The sequence below is a fragment of the Cebus imitator genome, unplaced genomic scaffold (assembly GCF_001604975.1).
Source record: "Cebus imitator isolate Cc_AM_T3 unplaced genomic scaffold, Cebus_imitator-1.0 Scaffold52, whole genome shotgun sequence".
NCBI classification, from domain to species: domain Eukaryota; kingdom Metazoa; phylum Chordata; class Mammalia; order Primates; family Cebidae; genus Cebus; species Cebus imitator.
The window spans coordinates 4152186-4166509 of NW_016107367.1; the positions used below are offsets into that span (position 1 = coordinate 4152186).

The 14324-nt window shown below is 51.3% G+C and overlaps 1 protein-coding gene across 2 annotated transcripts in view; it reads left to right on the forward strand.

Moving 5' to 3' along the window:
• Positions 1-14117, forward strand: part of BCL11B (BAF chromatin remodeling complex subunit BCL11B) — a 42565-nt gene extending 28448 nt beyond the window's left edge. For both annotated transcript variants that reach the window (XM_017528155.2, XM_017528154.2), the window contains exon 3: positions 11650-14117. In XM_017528155.2, the coding sequence (XP_017383644.1) occupies positions 11650-12080 (431 nt within the window). In that variant the 3' untranslated portion in view covers positions 12081-14117. The remainder of the gene's footprint in view (positions 1-11649) is intronic.
• Positions 14118-14324: the final 207 nt, after the last annotated feature.

Below are 14324 nucleotides of genomic sequence, written 5' to 3' on the forward strand. Positions count from 1 at the left end.
TTGATTTAGTAACCTGATACCAATAGGAGACACCCCCCTCTCCCTATGCATTTTAGAGGACTGTTCCCCCACTCCAGCTCCCTATTGTTGGGATTGTCACATGATTCAAAATCTTGACACTGAATAGTGTCACTGTAGCCCTTGACCCGAATACCCCAGAAAAGGTATTTTTCCTGATATTTGGTCTCTGGCCTCAGAAGGAGAGGAGCTGGACAGGGGCCACATGGACTTGGATTGGGGAGGAATGCATACAGCAGGCAGTCTTTAAATGCACAGTCTTGCTAGGTGCCGGTGAGGAAGGAACTCAAGCGGACTGGTGAGGAAATTCTCACCGCCTGTCAGAGCTAACAAAAATTGGCACTTATCTCCATGGAGCACACAGCTGGCTGCTGTGGAATGGGACCTTCGCTGGGGAAACCAGAGGCCCTAAGTGTCCTGTTGGGGCTCCATTTTACTTTTTGGTTGTTGCTTTTCTTTGGAAGTGGCTTGGGTTCTTTTTTCCAGCAAAAGCTGCATGACTTGAAATAGAGTTTTAATAAAATAACCTCTGGCAGGGCCCAAAACCTCTGGATTAGTCTTGTTAGTTCAGAAATACAGAAGCTTTCTTTATATATTGGGTTTGTTCACCCTGGCTGGGCCAAGACTTGGGGCTGGAGTTGTGGGGTGGGGGTGGGAGAGTGTAGCCCTCTCCTTTCCCCACAGGGGCCTTGAGCGAGCCCCTGTTCACTGGCTTTGGGGCTGGAGTGGGGGACGGCAGATACCCGGAGTCTGCGTTGGTGCAGGCTGGGAGCCAGGAGCTGTCTGGTGCTTCTTAATTGAATACAGATCTAAGTAAATTCCACGTGGGCATGCAAGGCTGGGCAAGGAAGGCAGTGATATTCCCCTCTCCACGGCTGGACTCCTAACCCTCCCAACCTGACGGGCCTCTCCTCCGCCTGTCGCTGTACCCAGCCCACATGGTTTGCGAGAAAAGGTAGGGAAGCTGGGGGACAAGATCACGCAACGCCCATGTAAATATTGTCTGTATGAACGAGCTCTTCCATCTTTTGTTAGTGGCAGCTCGTTAATTAACTAGAAGATTAGTGCTGCCTTCTTTTGACACATGCGTGTATTTTGGGGTAGAAGATTCTTGTTCTCCTAAAACTCTGAACCGAACCGTTCAGGAAGTCTCCCTTCAGCGCCGCCTGCCCGGCTCCCTCTCCCCGATGTCCTCCCAGCTCCTCTTTTCCTGTCCCCTTCTACCCACCCTTTCCTTAAACCCAAGTGGGCTTGTAGCGGAGTGGAGGACAGACACGTTAAACACAGCTAAATAAATCATGTTTACGCTTGGCGTTCTCGGTAGTGAAAAATCTCTTGGCTGTTTTTACTTCCTTATTTCTCAGCATTTGCTTCCTACCTGCTTTTGAGCACATGCCCAGAAATAGTAGTTTTGTCAAATGAGGGGTAATGCCAGCCAGCCTTTCTCGCTGCCAAGGAAGCTGCTGGATTTTGCAAAACAGAGTGACGTTTTTTTAGTGACACTGATTTTTTTTTTCAAAGAAATTAGGATGTAGAATAAGGGTATTAAAATGCACTTAGGGAAGGGGGAAAAAGCGCTTGGTCACCCCTTACAGCACGGGACATGTAGCAAGCAGGTTCAGAGAAGAAAGGGCTCATTTTTGTTTGCACTTGGCCGCTCCAGGGGCAGGAGGCAGCTGTCAGAGGCGGAGGAGCTGAGTCAGGTTCCCTTCGTCTCAGCCCCAAGACTTAATTTTCTCTGCCATTTTGGTGATGTGGTGCAAAGATTTTTTTTTTTCTTTTTTCTTTTGGGTTTTCTGTCTATTTAGTCTCTGAGGCCTCCTGAACGATGCTGCTTTCTTCCCCTGAGATTACAGCTAGATTCTCGCCCCGATCTGGAATTGGAACTTGTTGGGATCCTAGCTACACGATTATTGTTTATGTGTGTAAGAGTGGCCCCGGAGGCCTGCCTGCCTCTGAGTTCTTATCTATGATGTTGTTTTGGGGTATCTGAAAAGTCATTTTCATGATGGGGTGCTGGGCAGAGAACTTCCTGGGTAATTACAGCCAAACAGAGGCTATAGATTTAAAAAAATTAAAAAAAAAAAAAGCAGTCTCAAACAAGAAGGTGGCCTGTAAATACTGGGCACTCCTGCAGGGAGAAGAGGCTTGTCTTATCGTGGAATCTTTGCAGGGTTTCTGCAGTAAATTCTGAGGTCCAGCACATCAGCTCTGTTTCAAAGATAGCCGAGGAAAAAAAAATTACAACAAAATCAAAGTCAGTGTGCTATGATTTCCCCCAATTTCTAATGGGAATACTCTGCAATAGAAATGATATTTCCATTGAGGACTGCGCTGCCGGCTTCTTTAATTACATTAAATAGCGGTATAAACCTCAGCTGAATGTAAAGCTCTGTTAGAACGGCGTCTCGAGCATGGCTAGATGAATCGCAAGGAGCAATGTTACTAGTGTTAATGTGCTAACAATCTTTATTAAATTAATCCTGTGAAGTGTTAATTTTTACAAATTTTGTTGTGCACACACTGCACGTCACTGCTAGTGTATGAGGAGATGAAAATGGATTTCACGTCAAAAAATACGAAGGTAGCTGTCAGATTGCTCCCTTAGAAGAAAATCTGTGATTTTTGCCACCAAATGTTACCTGTGCTGAAAAGAAGGCTTACAATATGTATATTAAATGCCATCTACATACAGAAAACTCAGTTCAAGGAACTACTTTGTTGAAAGTAATTACAGGCCTGTTCAATTTCTTAGTCAGTGACATTTCAGACTTGGCTTAGGAACATAAAGAGGCCATAGAAAGATTTTGTTCTTATGTAATGCAAAGCACTGAACCTCAGTATTCTGTAAGTCCATTAGAAAAAGAAAAAAAGAAATGAAAGGGAAAAAAGAGATTTAATCATCAACAAAATCCAGGGGAGAGCTGGATATTTTTTTATTACAATAGTAGAAAGCAGTTGCCTATAATTCTATTAAATGCAACCCAAAACAAAATGTGCATTTAAACTATAGCAGGGTCCTCCTTTTTACTATTTGATTTCTTTATTCTTTTTCTTTTTTTAACCTTCTACTAACCAAGTTTATTTCTGTTCCATCTGAAACAAGAAACCCTGCCTGCCCTGTGGTTGTCTGCTGCCTGATTGCTCAGGTAGAGTTTTATGGTCTGATCTTAAAAAGGTTGATGATGCTCACATTGCTCACATCCATGACTCCATGTGCACCTGAAATTTCTGTCCCCTTTTCTGGCTGCTTTGGGCCTGAGTCATCCCAATAACCTCCTTGCTGGGCACTCTGTTTTCTTTATGTTCTTTTTATTGGCTGTGCCGTGTATTTTCATTCTTAATCCTCGGGGATTCTCGAAGCTCAGCCTTCCTCCTTCTGTTTATTCCACTGTGCTGTCTGAGCATGGCTGCTGAGCAGAAGCCACTATTGGAGCCTGTGGGACTTTGGAACCACAACAGCTTCCTGAACTCACCAGTTTTTAAACATGTTTTATAGAGGGCCAGATTTTTAACATGCATCAGGATTCAGTGTTTTCCGGGGCATTCTTCCAAGGTCGGGGACGGTGGATGCTGAGGGGTTAGAAAAAGGTATTCTTAGTTTAAAACTCCCTGTAGGCACCCAATCTGAAGATGAGTTTCCTGGGTTTGGCCTTGTGTGACATGTGACTTCTATCTTAACTGTGTGTTTCCACCCCCATCCCCGCCCCCAGCTCTAAATTAATGAAGACATAGGAACATGTCTAAGGGATGCCTGGCCAAGCTTGTCATTGGAATCCGGTCCCTTAGTTCCATCTGGGAAAGGCTACGGGTCTCAACCCCAAGTTCTACACTCTTTATGCTTGGAATCCAAATGATTTATCTAACACTTCACTTCGGCTTGTAGCCTGCCTTCATTCTTCGTCAAGTTATGCTTTCTGCAGATGACACGGAGTATACTGTTTGTGTCTCTGTACGCAACTGGAGATGAAATTCCTGAAGGATCTTGGATTAGGTTGTCTTAGAGAGCACAGCTTGCTGAAGGTTGGAGTGGCGGCTGCACCTCAGATCAAAAATCCTGAATCAGGAGGAAAAAGGGCAATTCTTTTGCCAGGTATGACTGGCTGGTTTTGCTGGTGAGATTTAGAGAATCTCTCAGCTGCGATTTCGCCATGGCCTCTATGGACTCTGGCTGGATGCACCCAGAACATCTTAACGTGCCCACGTTGCCGAAAGACGAGTGTTTGTGTGTGTATGTGCATATGTGTGTGTATATAGAAGCTCTCTTATAGGTAATAGATGTGCATGCACACATTTTCTAACCAGTGTGACACAGGGCTTCACCTTCTGTTGTCCTCAGGCCTGCCTCTTCCAGGATTGTGGGTCCCGATTTGGTGGACCCTGGCTGCCTGAGGTCACCCCAGAGGAGTTATATTCGTGCTTCTATGTGTCCTGAGGCACGATGCATGGGAGCAAAGGAGTGACCAGTGTTGCCGCTGCAGGACAAGTGGAAGTGGTTTGTTTGCATTCCAGTAGTTCAGAGCACGCCAGGGTTCTCCCCAGAGACAAGCAAAAAAGACTCCAAGCTTTGTGTCCCTTACTGTCCCTCCTACCCCCAGCAGATGCCCACTTAGGGGCTGGAACGGCCAGCCCCCTCCACCTCTGTGGTTCACAGAAGATGGCTGAGGGATGCCCTTCCTTCTCAGCAACATCTGAAACGTCCTCTGCTCCCTCACAGGGGCCTTGGTGTTGGAATTTGTGATAGACCCTACCGTCCTTGGCTCAGGGTGCAGAAAGGGGATAGGCAGCCTTGGATATTTCAGTGGCCTGCATCTTGAGGAAATTGGAGTTGGCAGCCAATGAAGCAGGTGTTTTTGGACCTGGGGAAGGGGTGTGCCCTTCTAAATGGCAAGACACAGCTGCTAGGGGGCATTTTCCCTTTCTAATCTCCGGTGGAAGGAGGAGAAAGATTTTGGTAACGTTGTTGAGGGACATGGTCACTCCCTTGCTCTGCCTCTCCATTTTCTGCGATGTGTTAGATGGACAGCATGTTCGGGAGCGAAAATAGCGTGAATGATGATTCACCAGGACAGATTTTGGAAGTGCCCCAAGAGGAGGCGCTTAGAGGAGGGCAGCCTGGCTCAGGGTGCTCCCTGAGGTGTGCTTCTAGTCTCGCTCATAGCCAAGCCTTCTCGCAGTGGGTGCAGAGAGATACCTTGGTGGCCGCATGGGGTTGTGGGGGGCCTGGGGGGCCTGTGGGGATCTCTGGATGGTCATTTGTGGAAGTGATGGTAGAAGTGATCTCAAGCCCGAAGATGAGCGCTGGCGAGCCCACCTCCCTTCCTGCAGCCTGGCACCCCTCAGCGACCCTCTCTGGGTCCATCAGAGCCTAGATGGTTGATGAGGGATGCTGGAGAGGCTCTTTCACCTGCATCTGAATTCTTCCCCTCCCAGCCACTTGCAGTGACTGCTGGCTTTCAGCCGGCTGCCCGTGTAGAAGCCACACGTAGATTCGAACTATTTTTATGTCTCCCGTGTAATGACCCCGAAGGAACTCTTTAAACACAGTTGTGCACAACCTTGTGAGACCTCATTTTCCATTTTCATTGCTATTCTTTTCAAAGACACCTACATATTCACCCCTAAACCAAAACCCATGGCAGCAAGGGACTGGGGACCTGTAGTGGCCATTGGGTGACCAGACAGAACAGTGGCATCTCATGGAGAATGAGAATCAGGAGTGGGAGGTGGGACTTGGGGAGCCCCGTCGCCCTGCCTGGCATTTCTAGGTCCCCCAAATGCTCCCAGGCAGTGAGCTGAGCCACGTGGCACACCCATTCCCCCTCTGGTCCTGACTTGGGGATCCACCCTAGACTTGCAGATTTTCATGGTAACCTATGTGTTTATGTCAACGCTTGGCTTTCCCTTCTGCTTTATTATTATTATGATCGTTGTTTAATATTTTTCAAGGAAATGGAAAACAAGTTCCAGTCATTGCTGGTTCCTAGACCTTGGTAATTAAAAGCTAGAAAAAAAAATGAAATAATACCTGTGGAGTGGAGGAATGTATTTTGTGAGTCCCCTCCCACCCCAGAGACCTGTGTAGATCTGAAATTGAACAACGAAGAAGGCTCCCTAGAATTGTTCTTCCCTTTTCCTATTGTCTTAGCTACACCCCCTCTACGCCCCCCACAGCCCCCCAAAAAAGTGATTGAGAAAAAGACGAATGAGGAGAAGGCCGGTCTTGTCAGGTGAACACCCAGTGCCTGTCTCGTGTGAGGTGGCACTCCACTTCTTTCAAGTAGGAAATTGCCAAAATGGATGTCATGGGCTGCTAATTAGATGTATTTTAACTGCAGGATCATTTTACCAGCTAATACTGTTATTATGTGCTTCAATGTGAACCCATGGTGGAGCTGCTAAAATATGAGCATGCAGTCTTAGCAGACAGATCTTGGAGCTGGTGGGATGGGTGGAGGGTGCTTTTCCTCCTGGCCCTGAAGACCCCCAGGCCAGGCCCTGTGCTGAAGGTCTGGGTCCTTTCAGCCTCTCAGGAGCACCCCCACCACCCTGTTCTCCCGAAAGCCACCTCCTCCTTGTGTTTACACCAGGGCCTGAGCCTCCAGGAGGCCTGAGCTCTGTAGACTCCAGGCACCAGCATTACGCCCCCTCCCCGCTAGACATCACTGTTCCCTCTGGACCAGCCTAGAAGCAGCAGATGACCACAATCCATGGCGGTTCCTGCCCAGAACCGGAAGGTCTGAGTTTCAAGCATTGGGGTTTAAAGTCTGTGCTGGCTTCTCCTCCATCTTCCCTCTGTAGCAAACCGGAAAAAGAATCCCAATTTCCCGTTGGGGTGGGAAGAGATGAGCTAGGATCAGGATAATGATTTTTAAATGTGAGCAAGGCATTTGACTTCATGTGATGTCTTTCCCCCTCACCCTCTTAATACATAGCTTTTTTTTTTTTTTATCATCCTTAAGACAAAGTAGCTGGCAAAATATTTAAGTGATCAGAAAGAAATATTTTTATTTGCCCGCGTGCGAATTGGGTTATCTGCCTATCTTGTTTATGAAATTTGGCGCTGCCTTTCCTGCACAGTACGCTCGCCTCTCAAATCTTTCCCGGCTCCCATTTCCATATTTCTGCGTGCTTGTTCTTTGTTAATCACTTGGCAAGCGCTTATTTGAATATTAAAAATTTCTTTAATCATCAAAGGCAGGAGCACAGTCTCATGAATATTCATATTTTCCCCCTCCTCAGACTGGATTCTAGTTCATTACCCTGCAGTAAAAGCCAAACAGCCATCAATCGCCCTCATTACAGGCTCTGGCGTTTTGATTGGCTGCCTGCTGCCCAGAGCTTTTTTTTTTTATTTAAAAATTTTTTTTCCCCTTCTCCTATGAGCTGTCTTGTACCTGCCAACAACCAAAAAAAAAAAAAAAAAAAAAATCAAAAATGCAAAAATAAATTTCTCTGGTTGGAAAACAACTTTGCAAACTTGTCAAACAGTCCTTGTGGCTTGCTTGCTGCCGCCGTCCCTGTAGTGTCCACCGGCGCCACCTCTTCCCCCCCCTCCCCCCCCCGCCCCTGTCCTTCCCCCAGCCAAAAAAAAAAAAAGAAGCCCAAGACAAAAGGGGGGGAGAGAAAATTAAATAAATAAATAAAAAGGGAGAAACTTGAGCCTCAGAGATGAATATTTGTCAAGAGAGTTGACGTAAGTTTCATTTGCATAATGACTTTGTACTTCTGCATTAATAAAATTTGCATATGAAGCCATGTTAATTACTCCTGATCATGCTTTTTGCATTCATGCATAGTAATTTTCTCCGACTTGTGAGAATTAATGTCTTGGCATGGGGGGAGGGGGCGCGGGGACTGTCAGGATCCCTTGCCAGTGTCCCTCACTCACGCGCGCTGCCTCCCTGGCTGTCTCCTTCCTTGATCTATGACTCATTTCTGCACTATCAGTAGGAGTTCTCTGCTTAAAAAAATGTATCAATTGAAAGGCAGCAGTAGGGTGAAAAATAAACGTCTCCTGCACAGTGTATTCCTGACCATCTCTCTCTAGCTCCGAACGTGGAATCTGAAATCCTCCCATTTGGGAGGGGATGCCCCAGAGGCTTCAGGGGTGGGGAAGGCTTGAAATCCCCCCCAAACCGGGCTGGGGCTTTTCCAGGCGTTTTTGTGTCTCCACGCTCCTGGGCGGTGGGCGTGTTCCTGGGTGAGTGCGCATGCGTGAGGAACGGAGCTGGAGCATCTGCAAAGTCCCTGGAGAAGGGAGACGGGTGGCAGACCCCCGTGGAATGCTTAAACCCATGAAGGCATCAAGAATGAGCTTATGCATCATTGCCCTGTTTTGGAGCCTAAGAAGCATTTTAGGGGCCTTGTTTTTAAACTTTTTTGTGTGTGTGCATAGACCTCCAAAGAAAGCGTTCTTTTAGGAGTGTCTTGCAGGTCTTTGTAGCGGGCTTTGCTCTGTTCAGAGCACATCCTCTTGCTCTCTTTGCTGGGCAGTGCTGGTGCCTTGGAAAGGACCACAGGGATTGGGCAGGTATCGGAATGGAAAGTGTGAGAAGGATGCTGACCCTTTGCTGCGTGCTTCCTCTGGCTCTGGCTCTGGTACAGGGCTGGCCTGACCCTTCCTTTAAAGCTGAGGGAGGAGCTGAGGCTCTGCGAAAGTGACTCACCCTCAACCAGGAGGCCAGGAGGCGGCTGAGGAGGACTTTGAACCCAGGCCTCTCGGTCCTGAAGGCTGTGCGGCGTGGGAGCTCTGGTGGCTTCCTCTGTGCATGTGTGGCTGCACACCCTGTCCCCAGGCCTCAAGGGCTCCTTAAGTGCTTTCTGGATTTCCCAGCTGCACTTTTAAAGGCAGATGCCCCTCCTCTGAGGAAGGATGGGGCTGGGAGGTAGGCTGGGACAGGTACTGAGGCTGTTTTTCCAAGTTAAGAGTCACGTGATGTAAAGTTGACCATTTTAAAGTGTACAGTCAGTGGTTTTGAGTCTAGGCACAATGTCATGCAGCTGTCACTCCTAAGTCCCGAGCATTTTCATCACCCCCTGAAGAAACTCTGTACCCACTATCCTCCCTTCTTGCCCCTCCCGGCTCCCCAGCCCCTGGCAACCGCTACTTTCTGTGTCCATGGATTTGCTGCTTCTGAGCATTTCATATCCCTGGAGTCATGCAGTATGTGGGTCCTTTCATCCCTTTGGGCTTTTGCAATAGTTTCAGATTTCTTGAGTTCCACCTTTGGGCAGGGCTCTGGGTTTAAGTTGCCCCATGGGGAAACCTCTCCCAGGGTAGAAGATGCTCTGAGAGCCCCAGAGAGGCCTTGAAGAGCTTGGGATTTGAAGCCCCTCTCCAGGTTGCCCCCTCCCCTCCGCCTCAGTTGAGCTGGCCCCTGGAGAAGGTCGACTTCAGGAAGGTCAGAATTCCTAATGAGGCCCTGGGGACCTGTCCAGGGTGGCCCAGCCCCCGACCCCTATGCAGGGCGCATTGCGTGTTTTGTGACATCACCTTTACAGACCCTGGCTCGAGCCCCACCTTGGGCCTTTCCATGAGAAGGGTGTGGCCAGATGCCTGTTTTCTAGCTGCTCTCCAACTGTCCCTCCCGCCACGGAGGCAGAGTCAGCTCCTTGGCACCTGGGACAACTTTACCAGGCCTCGAGGTGCTTCTGCTGGTTTCCCCATCATGATAAATGGTGCTGGCTGTGTTGTGGCCTCACCCAGAACCCAGGAACCGGAGCTTGGGTTTGGCCTTTGCAACTACCAATGGCTAGATTGAGCCCAGGATCTCAGTCCTCCTCCCCTGACTAGAGATCCTGGGAGCCCTGGTCCCTTCACCCCATTCACTGCAGCCCTAGAGGGAAGCAGAGCATTGTGGGCTTTGGAGACACAGCTGGGGTCCAGTCTCAGATATCCCTGAGCCTCAGTTTCCCCCCAGCAGAATGTGGATGTTTGCTGAGCGAGGTGGCTGTCATGATGATGGATGACCCAGAGTCCTCAGTGGTCTGCAGGGAAGGCCCACATAGGGATTTGAGACCACCAGTGGACAGGATCACATGCAGCGTGCAGGCCAGGGAGGTTCAGGCTAGGGCAGGCTTCCAGAAGGGGGCAGGTGCTGACTGACCTTCCTTGAGGAACGGTACTAAATCTAGGACCTGACCTTCCCATCAGCATCTGAGACTGGGTTTACAGGTTCCTCAGCCATGTTCCCCCAGGGCTAACCCTAGCTGAGAAACACCCTGGGCCCTAGGCCTAACCTAATATGAGGTCTTCATTGGCCCAGAGGGGTCCGAGCAGTGTTGGCGTTAGCTTTGACCTCTTGACGGGACACTGACAGTTGGCAGTCCCTAAGCAGGGGGTCTTGTTCAATGCCCCAGTGCCTCAATCCTGGATAACCCATGTTTTAGAGAAACCAGGGTACAGAGAAAGAGCCCTGGTTCTGGGGCCAGACAGCTGGGGCTTGGATGCGGCTGCTGATGTCTGCAGTCATGCCAGCAGTTTCCTGGTCTGTGCAATGGGTATCCTAAGCTCCACCCCCCGTGAGTGTGTTAGGAAGTCCAGTTCAATGAAAACTGACAGGCTCCTGGCTTGCAGGGCCCCGTAGCTCTTCTTGGGCTGGGGGGATCCACGTGGGGGCTCTGGAGTGGGCAGACCCGTAGCTGTGCAGACCTGTGCTGGGCCTCCCTGCCAGAGCCGGCCAGGCCCAGCTGCCCGTCCTCTTGTTGACGTTTCCTTTTTGTCTCTCTGATGCTTTCCTGTTCAATTATTTGCCCAGGGAATTTGGGCTTCTTCACTTGTGGTTTTGGCAAGGGCTTCACACAAATGTTTTGCCCTGGTGGTCTCTTAGCCATTTAAGATAAACGGCTAAATCAAACGCAGGCCTTGCCAGGGAGCTGAGCGAGCTGTGGGGCTGGGCAGAGGCGGGGCCGGCCCTGGCCCTGTGTCCTTGCTCTGTCACATGGCGAGAGGCCTCCCAAGCCAGGCTGAGATGTTAGGAGGGACTGAGCAGTGCCAGGGTTTTCTTGGGGTGTTGTGGGGGTGCAAAAGCCTTCTGAAGGGCATTGGGCCTGGGGTGCACATGCTCGGTGCTTGGGGCTGGAGAGAGCCCCCGCAGGTAGTCTGCAAGCTGGGAAGCTCACAGTGCCCAGACACCCGGAGGCGGGCGGAGCTCTCCCTGGCCTGTATGAACAGCCCGTCCTGAGACAGCACACAGGGGAGGCGCTGAGCTTCCCAACTCTTACAGGGAGGGCTAGCCCAAAGTTTTGGAAACAGATCCCCAAATGGAACCTGCTTGATTGCTCCAGAAGCCCACATGTGTGGGGTCCTTCCTGAGAGCGGGGCCCTCACAGCCCCCATTCACCAAGCCCCCTGCACGAGGCCCCCAGAGGTGGGGTCCTGCCTCCTTGACAGCCCAGCCTGGCAGCTGTGGAAACAGGGCCCTTCCCAGAGCCCCCTGCCCACCTCCCCGCGCCCATTCCCCTGCCTGTGTCCCAATTGCCTTCCCTGCTGGGCCTGGCACCCCTGGGGCCTCCCACCCCTGAAGGATGGCCTGAGCCGAGCCCCGAACCCCGGGCCCCATCCCACCCCGTGCCCCTCACACGGTCCAGGGCCCGACTGACCAGTCTTTTCTATTGTTTTTTCTCCAGGGCCGTGCAGGCCTGCCCAGCTGCCAGCGGTGGCCCCCATAACCGCCTCCTCCCACCCTCACTCATCCGTGATCACTTCACCTCTGCGGGCCCTGGGCGCTCTCCCACCCTGCCTCCCCCTGCCGTGCTGCAGCGCGCGCCCGGTCTCGGGTGACGGGACTCAGGGTGAGGGTCAGACGGAGGCTCCCTTTGGATGCCAGTGTCAGTTGTCAGGTAACAGACGACGTGGCGGTGGGGGGTGGGCCCCTGGGGATGGCGGGGTGTGCCGTGGGCAGTGCTGGAGCAAGGTGGGGACCCAGGGAGGAAGGGCAGCTCCCACCCAGAAGGCTTTTTGGGGTGCCAGGGGAAGTGGTGAAGAATGTTCACTGAACTACGAGCCAGTGCCCGGTGCCCCGTGGCAGGAGTCCCCACCGAGCCCCCACCCGTTCTGAGAGTCTTATTCCCAGAATGCTTCCCTAGCCTCCCAATCTGGTTTCTTTGGGTTGTTTAGCGGCAGCTTAATTGGATAACACTTAACATCTGAGGTTTTCTTCTGCCCTTGCCACTGCCACCCCTTCCCCCACCCCAGACAACACCCTGCCCTGCCAAGACAAGGCTAGGGGAGGATTCCTTGCTTGTCTGTGTACATTGCTGGAGCCGTCCAAAATGCTGAGTTTCTCTTTGGGAGAATGTGTTGCCCATTAACTTTGAAAAAGAAAGTGGCTCAAAAGGAGCCTCTTACAAAGCTGTGGCCACGAGAGGGAGTGAAACCCTGTGGGTGTGTGAGGGGCAGGGGTGGGGGCTGAGTACCTGCTGCGCGTCCAGCTCTGGGCCAGATCCAGACACAGCTGTGTTTGTGCTGACTCGTCCTGCTGTCCTGGGAGGGCGGTGTCCCTGCCCATTCTACAGGTGGGCAGACGGGGCAGGGTGGCCACACAGCCCTGTCCTCCTCTATGTGCTCTGCCTCTCCCCAGGTGGAACCCAAGATCTTATTCCACTTAGGGTGTCTGGGAATTCTTGGGGTCCCTGGGAAGTCAGAGGCAAAGGGCCCTCTCACAAGTCTGTCCCCGCAGCGTCTCAGCAGGGCCTGGTGTGAAAGCGCTGTGGCCACACAAGCCAGGATGCTGACACAGACACACGTGGCAAGTGGCCGTGGCCTGGTTGCTGTGGCAGGGGCAGGAAAGGAGAGAGGGTGGGTGCAGAGCTGGGGCAGATTTGATTGGTTCCTGCTTTGTCACCAGGCATGGTACAGGCTTTCTCTTGACTTGAGTTGTGAAAGGAAAACTGTTTTTATTGGGCAGGTTTTGTTTTGAATTGAAGCTGTCTCCAGGGACGGTCCCTGTTGGAGCCACAGCTCTGCAGAAGGCCACAGCCACAGCTCTGTAAAAGGCCACAGGCAGCCTCTGCTCCAGGGTCCAGAGCTCCCTGGGCTCCAGAGCTCCCTAGTAGGGTGGCCTGGAGCCTTTAGTATACCCTCCCTGCTGTGACAGGTGGTGACATTATAGGATCTGGCTTCCAAGAGGGAGTTTTGGCTTCTTACTGGGCTTGTGCCTTAAATGTACAAAGCAAAACCCAAAATCTCCGGGGAAGGAGTCAGAACCACTTGCAAAGACGCCGTCTCCCCGTTCTAGGCTGTGCTGGTCCCCAGGTGCTCAGGCCTCCCGTCCTGGCTCAGTAAATCTGTTCTAAGTGTGCAGAAGGCCCTGCTTGCTGAGCAAGGGGTGCCTGCTTCGTCTGGGTGGTTGCCCTGTTCTCACGGCTTCCTGTCATTAGCACTGCAGCCTCTGCAGCCACTGGAGGGGCTGTGCTATCAAAGATCAGCCTGAGTGTTTATTACTGGACTCGGTCAAGTTCTGCGGCAGCACAGAAATCTGATCTCGTCAGAGGCTCACCCAGGTCTTTGCTTAACCCTCTGTTGGCCCTGCTGAGAAGCTGCCGAAGTAGATGAGACTCAGCTAGAGGACTGAGCCCCTCCGTTAAGTGGCCAGGCCCACTTAGCATCTTTGTATGGTGCTGAGCAGGAGCTGTTACCATCCCCATTTTGCAGATGGAGAAGCAAAGGCTTGAGAGGGGAGAGTGGCTGGTCAGGGTGGCAGAACTGGGATTTGTCCTTGGTTGCCTTCTGAAAGGCCACCCCTCTTCCCATGGAACCATGCTGCCTCTGCCCACATCCATAGGAGGTCGAATGAACTTTCCACTGCCTTGGCTCTGGCGGACTCTGCCAATAGCAAGTCCCCATACGTGCCACTGGGATCCTTATGAGGACTGTGTGTGGAGGGCCTTCTATGTGCTGTACCGTGCTGGGCATTTATGTGCCTTCTGGAATTTAATCATCACAGCAACCTAATGCTTTACTCTCCTCATTTTGCAGATAAGAAAATGATGCTCAGAAATGTTAAGCTCTCACAGCTCACATCCATACGTCCGTCCCTCCGTCCATCCGTCCATCCATCCATCCATCCATCCATCCATCCATCCGTCCATCTATCCATCCGTTCATACATCTGTCCATCTGTCCATCCGTCCGTCCATCCATCCGTCCATCTGTCCATCCATCCGTCCATCTGTCCATCCATCCACCCATCTGTCCATCCATCCACCCACCCACCCACCCACCCGTCCGTCCGTCCGTCCATCTGTCCACCTGTCCATCCATCCATCTGTCCACTCGTCCATCCATCTATCCATCTACCCAT